Source organism: Capra hircus, chromosome 18 (assembly GCF_001704415.2).
Source record: "Capra hircus breed San Clemente chromosome 18, ASM170441v1, whole genome shotgun sequence".
NCBI lineage: Eukaryota > Metazoa > Chordata > Mammalia > Artiodactyla > Bovidae > Capra > Capra hircus.
In genome coordinates this window covers 67,047,106-67,055,089 of record NC_030825.1, presented here as the reverse complement: position 1 = coordinate 67,055,089, position 7,984 = coordinate 67,047,106, and the positions used below count along the sequence as shown (strand labels likewise).

The window sequence follows — 7,984 nt, the reverse complement described above, 5'->3', positions numbered from 1 at the left end:
TGTGTGTGTGGTGTGTGTGTGTGGTGTGTGTGTGTGTGTGGTGTGTGTGCATGTGGTGTGTGTGATACATGCATGCGTTGTGTGTGTGCATGTGCTGTGTGTGATATATGTATGTGGTGTGTGTGTGTATGTGGTGTGTGTGTATGTGGTGTGTGTATATATGTGGTGTGTGCATGCATGTGGTGTGTGATATATGTATGTGGCGTGTGTGTGGTGTGTGTATGCATGTGGTGTGTGTGTGTGTGGTGTGTGTATGCATGTGGTTTGTGTGATATGTGTGTGTGCTCTGTGTATGCGTGTGGTGTGTATGATATATGTATGCATGTGTGTGTGTGTGGTGAGTGTGTGTGGTGTGTGTGCATGTGGTGTGTGTGATACATGCATGCGCTGTGTGTGTGCATGTGGTGTGTGTGATATATGTATGCGCTGTGTGTGTGGTGTGTGTGTGTGTGTGGTGTGTGTGCATGTGGTGTGTGTGATACATGCATGCGCTGTGTGTGTATGCATGTGGTGTATGTGTGTGTGATGAAGGCAGGAAGGTGTCAGGAGGGAGACCCCCTGCTGGAATCCCCGGGACAGGGGATGTGGGCCTGCAGGCGGTGATGACGGTGAAGGTGGAGTAGTGGAGGTAAAATCAACAGCCTGACGTCGGGTGGGCCGTGCTCGGAGTGGGCAGGGAGAAATGGATGCTGTGCAGGGACAAGAGCCCCCTCAGGACAGGGAAAGTGCCAGAGAGGCTGAGGGTCGGAGAGGGCCTCGTGGAAAAGGCAGCCCCCAGGCTGGCCTCGGAGTTGGGCTGGAGCAGGCGGAGAGAACAGTGTGTGTGAAGAGGTAGGTGGGCGCGGGCAGGCCCCAGTTACACAGGAGAGGGGCGGGCAAGGCGGGCAGCCACGCGGGCGTGTGAAGGCGAGCCTCCCGCCTGAGCACCTGGGGGCCCCTGAGTCCTGGCCTCAAGGACCAGCTCCCCCCTCGGATTCAGCTGTCCTGAGATGGCCCTGAGTGGGCAGCGGAGGGCGGCCGGGGGCTTCTGGGAGCTTCGCGGGCTGGCCTGGAGAGCCTCCTTCCACAGCCCTGAAGGAAGCGCTGTCCCCCAGCAGCCCCACATTCTGCCCGGAAGCCCCTGTCGTTTCAGGGACGCACCAGTCCCCAGTCCAGCTGTCCTGGCTCTTCTGGAATTCAGGTTCCTCGCCAGCGCTGCGACGCGGCGGGAGGCGCGCCGGTCACTGGAGGACGCTGGCGTGGAGGCGCAGGTGACCCAGGCGGGCCGAGCTGCGGCTGAAGGCCTTCCCGCCGCCGTTGCACCGGCAGGGCTCGCCGGTGTGCATGCGTGGCGCCCCAGGAGGGAGGAGCTCTGCGCCAAGGCCTTGCGGCCCTCCCGGCCCTGGCAGGGCTTCTCCCGCAGCGCGCCCGCAGGTGCCGCACCGCGCGGCGCAGTCGCTGAAGGCACGGCCGCAGGCGCTGCCCTCAGGGCTTCTCGGCTGTGTGCACGCACTGGTGCTGGGTCAGATGCGTGCTCTGGCTGAAGGCCTGGCCGCACGCGTCGCACGTGCAGGGCCGCTCGCCCGTGTGCGTCCACCCGCGCTGGCTGAGGTGGGTGCTGCGGCGGGAGGCCTTGCCGCACTCTCCGCAGGCGTAGGGCTTCTCACCGGTGTGCACCCTCCGGTGTTGGCTCAGGTGGGTGAGCCGACCGAAGGCCTTGCCACACTCCATGCACGCGTGGGGCTTGGCCCCCGTGTGCACCCCCCAGTGCTGGGCCAGGTGCGCGCTCCAGCCGAAGGCTTTCCCACACTCGCTGCCCGTGTAGGGCGTCCTGCGGGCCTGGCTCTTCTGGTGGGCCTCCGAGGGGCTCTGGAGGGTCTTCCCCCACTCTCCACACGGGGGGGGGGGGCTTCCTCCCTGAGCACGTGCCTGGAGGCTCTGTCCCACAGCCATCCGGTGGATCCCATCTCTCCTCAGAAGGAGTCTTCTCTCGGGAGGTGAGGTCTGGCCGCATGTGGGGGCTGTCCCCCAAGGCACCAGCTTCACAGCTGGGCTGGGCTGGGGGCCCCTCCTTGTAAGGCCCTGACGTTTTCCTGACATCCATCTGGTGGGGGCAGACTGGGCCCACGTTTCCCCTGAGAGGCTGGCCTGCCTCTCTGGGCCACCCTGGGATTCACAGTCACCACCAAAGGTGGCTCGCGGGGGAGTCCCTCCTCCCAGGGTTTCGGCAGCCCTGTCCCAGGGCTCCGACTCCTCCGAACCGCTCTGCTTACAGCTGGTGTCTGTGAGCTCAGATCCCAGCACCCAGCCTGCAACAGTTCGAACCACAGAGTCACCGCTTTTCCCATACCAGGCCTCCCCAACTCTGCTGAGCCCTGGCCTCACTCTGAAAGGGAAGGTGTGGGCCACTCCTAACATGTAGTCCCCTTTCCAAAGAAAAGTTTCTCACTTGGTGTCTTGGATGACAAAAGGGTACAGGGCTGTCCTCCAACACCATCAACCACCTGCGTCACACACATAGACGGCCAATGGGCACATGAAAGGGTGCTCATCATCGCTAATTACAAGAGAAATGCAAATCAGAAGTGAGACACCACTTCATACTGCTCAGAAGGGCATCATCAAAAAAGTCTACAAACAATAAATGTTGGAGAGGCTGTGTAGTGATAATGTAAATCGACTTGTCCACTATGGAGAACAGTACGACAGTTCCTCAAAACACCAAAAACAGTGTTGCCATATGACCCAGCAATCCCACTCCTAGGCCTATAACCAGACAAAACTCTAATTTGAAAAGGCACCCCTGTGTTCATATTGTATTTACAACAGCCAAGACATGGAAGCAACCTAAATAAATGTCCACTGGCAGATGAATGGATAAAGGTGCAGTATATATACACAATGGAATATTACTCAGCCATGGAAAGAATGAAAGAAAACCATCTGGAGCAACATGGATGGGACTAGAGATTATCATACGAAGTGAAGTAAGTCAAAAAGAGAAAAATAAGTATCAGATGATATCACTTACATGTTGAATCTAAAGTAGACACAGGGACTTCCCTGGTGGTCCAGGGGTTAAGACTCCCTGGTTCCACTGCAGGGGGCATGGGTTCAATCCCCGGCCAGGGAACTGAGATCCTGCATGGCACATGTCGCAGCCAAAAAAAAAAAAAAGATACAAATGAACTTATCTACAAAACAGAAACAGACTCACAGACCACAGACGTAGAGAACAGACTTGTGGTGGCCACAGGGGAGGAGGGGTAGGGATGGACTGAGTTTGGGGTTAGCAGATGCAAACTAGTATACACAGGATGGATACACAACAAGGTCCTACTGTGCAGCGCAGGGACGACATTCAAGGTCCGTGAATAAAACATAATGGAAAAGACTATTAAAAAGGATGTATATGTGTGTATAGCTGAATCATTTTGCTAAACAGCAGAAATTAACACAGCATTGTAAACCAACATATTAAAAACCCTGTGTTATAGGTTTCTAGTCACCCCTCACTCACTACCTCCTTCTCAAACCCTCCATTCTTTAAGGCTCCTGATTTTGTCTCAAATATCAGAAGGAAATCCCCGGTGTTGAACTGATCTGACAGAGCCAGGCGCCTGAGGACATGCTTCCGGGACCGGCTCAAGCTCCATCCCACCCCCTCATTCCCTGCTGCTTGGACCTGGACGAGTCTGCAGAGGCTCAGTAGAGATGGTTGGATGAGGGAATCAATCCAAGCTGCAGGAGACTTGCCCTTGAAGCCCAGGCAGACACCTGGGGCTGTGGGTGGTGGGTGATGCCCACCTGGCCTCCCTGAGCCACCTGGGAACCCAAGGCCCACTCTTCATAATCTGCTGGGAAGGCAGCGCACACCTAAGGGGCAGCTGCAAGCTGGCCTGTGAACAGGGCAGGAGCGTGCCTGAACTGACCTGCTCTTGACGGGTACATACGGCACCCAAGGATGCTTGACTGGGCATTGTTTGCTGGACATATTCCAGGAAGGGCGTGGCTGGAATAACTGCCAGTTAGGTCCACAGTGGTGCTCTAACTCTGCCACTGGCCAGCTCCAAGGGTTGGGCAGTCGTGCCCTCACTTGGGCCTCAGTTTCCTCATCTGGAAGACGGGATACTATACTGCTTGCCTCTCAGGGCTGCTGGCCATCATCAGGCTCTTGTTCTACGCTAGGCTCCAACAATGGTGGGTAACTTCCATTGCCTCCTGTAAGCTTCATTCTGCTCTCAGAAAGAGGCAATGTGACCACTGTGTTCCAGGCAAGGAAATGCACACCCCGCCGAGGGGAAGTCTTGAGTAACTGGTACAAGACCACATGATTAACTCTGAGAGGTTGAGTAACTTTTACGAGATCACACAGCTAGCTAGTGGCCAAGTTGGGATTTCAGCTCTAGAATCTTCTCCTCCTCTAAGCCCACTGTGCGTGCGTGCTAAGTTGCTTCAGCTCTGTGCAACTTTTTTGCAACCCTATGGACTGTAGCCCACCAGGCTCCTCCATCCATGGGATTATTCCAGGCAAGAACACTGGAGTGGCTAGCCATGCCGTCCTCCAGGGCATCTTCCCAACCCAGGGATAGAACCCTGCCTCTCATTTTTCCTGCTTTGACAGGTGAGTTCTTTACCACTAGCGCCACCTGGGAAATCCCTAAGCCCACTGGTGTTCCACTAATTCCCCCAACCCCTCCAGCCTTACCCTTTTTTCCCTCTATTCCAGAAACACTGCACCACCTGCTCTTCCTAGAATGCAATAGTTCACGTCGTACCACAGGGTCTCTGCGTCCCACCATCCCTCTGCCTGGACTATGTTCTTTTCTGCTGTTTCAGAGCCATTTTGCAGTTTCTCTGAAGACTCTCCTGACCCTACAGGAGGATGTGGCCTCACACAGCCAGGAGGTGGCAGAGCAGGGGTTGGATGCACCAAGCCTCGAGGATTCTCTGAGCTCAAATTCCATGCTCTCCCTGTCCACGGCCCCCGCCCTGGTTCCTGGCATGCCCACCCCACCAAATGCTACCATCAAGAGGGGCCAGGCCCTTCCGGGACAGAGTCTTCCTCCCTGCCCTGGACTGTCTCAGGACTGGGTCTTCCCGGGGTCCCATGACACCTCCCTGGGCTGCAACATGAGTGAGTCCCTGAGCGACGGGGCCCCTCCTCTGACCTGGGGCAGGTCTGTCTCGACCCTGGAGGTCAGCACGGAGTGCGCCAAGCCAGAGCATCTGGACACATGGCATTTCTGCCCCCTCATCTGGCAGCAGCCTCCTGGTCTTTCTCTGGGGAACTCCCTTGCTTACATCAGTCCCTGGGGCTTTGGTCAGCCAAACACAAGCACGAGACCCCAGCCAGTTCAGTGAGGCTCAGCTTGGGGATGGTTCACTGTTGTACCTATGGGGTTTCCACATGGGTAAGATACAAGCATGAGACTGCTGGACCAACTATGTCTTAGGTAGCTTAAGAAGCTACTTAAGAATGAAGCTAACATAGGAAAACTCAACCGAGAAAGGAGAACCAGAGTCCTGAGGATGTCACCTGAGCTCCCCATACACAGCCATGAAACCTCCCTCCTTGGCTTCTGTCAGTTGGAGCTTGGCTTTTGGTCGCTGGCAACCTAAACAGAACTGCTTACCGAAACATGTGAGGGTTTTGGTGAGTGACCCCAAGTCCAAATCTGCACCCTTACATTCCAGCGCAGGCTTCGTCCCCAGTGCCCTGCGAGCCAGTCGCCCCCTCCCCCCCTTACCTCTCTTGTCCAGTGCCCGAGTCAGATCCTCCACCAGCACAGCAGCCCCCTCACCACTCTTGGGGCACTGAGCGCCCACCCAAGACTGGATCTCGGGGGGCCGCGTGCCCAGGAACTGCTCCAGCACCAGCAGCTCCAGCATCTGCTCCTTGGAGTGTATCTCGGGCTGCAGCCACTGGCGGCAGAGCTCCCGGAGCCCGGCCAGTGCCTCGGGAGGGCTGGACGCCTCCTCAAAGCAGAAGTGCTGGAAGCGCAGGCGTGCAGCCTCAGGGTGGACGGTGTGGCCAAAGCTAGATTCCTGGACCTGGGAGAGACTGGCCTCCTCCTCCTCCTCCATCTTCACCAGGAGAAAGCCATCCTGTTCCCAGGGCACTGGGCTCAGGCAGATCTTGGGCATGGCCATTGGGCAACAGACCTTCAGTGAGACACAGGATGGCTGGAGCCTTGGAACTGGGTTTGCAGGAAGATCAAAACTTGGTCATCCCATGACCTTGGGTCCTGCCGCAACACAGATGATCAAAATACTCAGGACAATGCCCACTGGGTGCTGAGAACTTTTCTAAATGCTTGCAGAGAGTAATTTGTTCAAAACTCACAACAAACTCAGGAGGTGGAAGCTTTCTTTCCATATTATAGGTATGAAAACAGACAGAAGAGAAAAGATTTACCCAAAGTTTCCCAGACAGTGAAAGGGAAGGCAGTTGCTGAGCTGCAGACTCCTGCAGCCTGACCCCTCAGACCGTCTGCTTAAGGCATACGCTCCTTTCACATATGGAGGGTCTGTCTCCTACCTCACACACACTCCAGTCCCCAGGGAGCCACCGGAGCATTCCTTTACTTTAATTGTTAATTATTTTGTAGCTTCTGAGATTAATACTTCGGTAACTAACATTCAGCCTTTCTTTGCTAATATATGTATCTCAGGCTATAAATTTCCCTATAAGCATAGCTTTAGCTGTTTACCCATAAGTTTGGTTTTGCATCTTCATTATCATTTAGTTAAAAATATTGTCTAATTTTTTCTTCTGGTTTCTTCCTGAACCATGGGCTGCTTAGAACTCTGCTGCTTCATTTCCAAACAATCCAGAGTTTTCTTTTTTTATTTCTTTAATTTTTATTTTTACTTTATTTTGGTTTACAATACTGTATTGGTTTTGCCACACATTGACATGAATCAGCCATGGGTGTACATGAGTTCCCAATCCTGAACCCCCCTCCCACCCCATATCAGAGTTTTCTAATTGTCCTTTTATTACCGATTTCCAGATTAACTCTAGTGTGCTCAGAAAATGTGTTTTGGTCAATTTTAATCCTTTGATATGTGCTGAGACTTGGTTTGTGTTCTGGTGCATGGTTAATTGTGGTCAATGCTCCACATACACTTAAAAATAATGATAAGCCATGTTAGGTAAGTGACAACAGAGAAAACTGGACTTCATCAAAATTAAAAACCTTTGTTATTTGAAGCACATCAAGAAGGTGGAAAGGGGAATTCCCTGGCAGTCCAGGACTCAGTGCCTTCACTGCCCAGGCAGAGGTTCAATCCCTGGTCGGGGAACTAAGATCCTACAAGCCATGCAGCAAGGCAAAAAAGAGTAAGAAAAGGCAACCCCAGAATGGGAGAAAATACCTGCACATCATATGTCTGATTAGGGACCTGTACCTAGAACAACTCCACAATAAAAAGACAAATGGTCCAAACTTAAAGAATGAGCAAGTGATTTGACCAGACATTTCTCCAAAGACATGCAAGTGGCTAAAAAGCACATGCTGCTGCTGCTGCTGCCGCTGCTGCTGCTAAGTCGCTTCAGTCGTGTCCGACTCTGTGCGACCCCATAGACAGCAGCCCACCAGGCTCCCCCTTCCCTGGGATTCTCCAGGTAAGAACACTGGAGTGGGTTGCCATTTCCTTCTCCAATGGATGAAAGTGAAAAGTGAAAGTGAAGTTGCTCAGTCATGTCCGACTCTTAGCAAACCCCATGGACTGCAGCCTACCAGGCTCCTCCATCCACGGGAGTTTCCAGGCAGGAGTACTGGAGTGGGGTGCCAGTTCCTTCTCCAAAAAAGGACATGAAGAGAAGCTCAAGATTATCAGCTACCAGAAAAGTACAAATCAACACCAAAATGAGATACCATTTTATACCTGCTAGGATGTAATACTCAAAATGACAGATAAAAACTGTTGACACTTAAGATATGACCTTGGGCACAAGGAGAATTGGACATTAATAAAACAGGACCTCAATCCTGACACT

The 7,984-nt window shown here is 53.6% G+C and overlaps 1 protein-coding gene across 1 annotated transcript; it reads right to left on the bottom strand.

Annotated features, from left to right (window-relative positions):
• Window positions 440–6,666, bottom strand: ZSCAN22 (zinc finger and SCAN domain containing 22). The gene is given in 8 exon segments (XM_018063556.1): window positions 440–1,330; window positions 1,333–1,395; window positions 1,398–1,424; window positions 1,427–1,467; window positions 1,469–1,887; window positions 1,889–2,091; window positions 2,094–2,288; window positions 5,730–6,666. Coding segments are annotated over 8 exon segments (1,461 nt in total). The 5' UTR covers window positions 6,133–6,666; the 3' UTR covers window positions 440–1,220.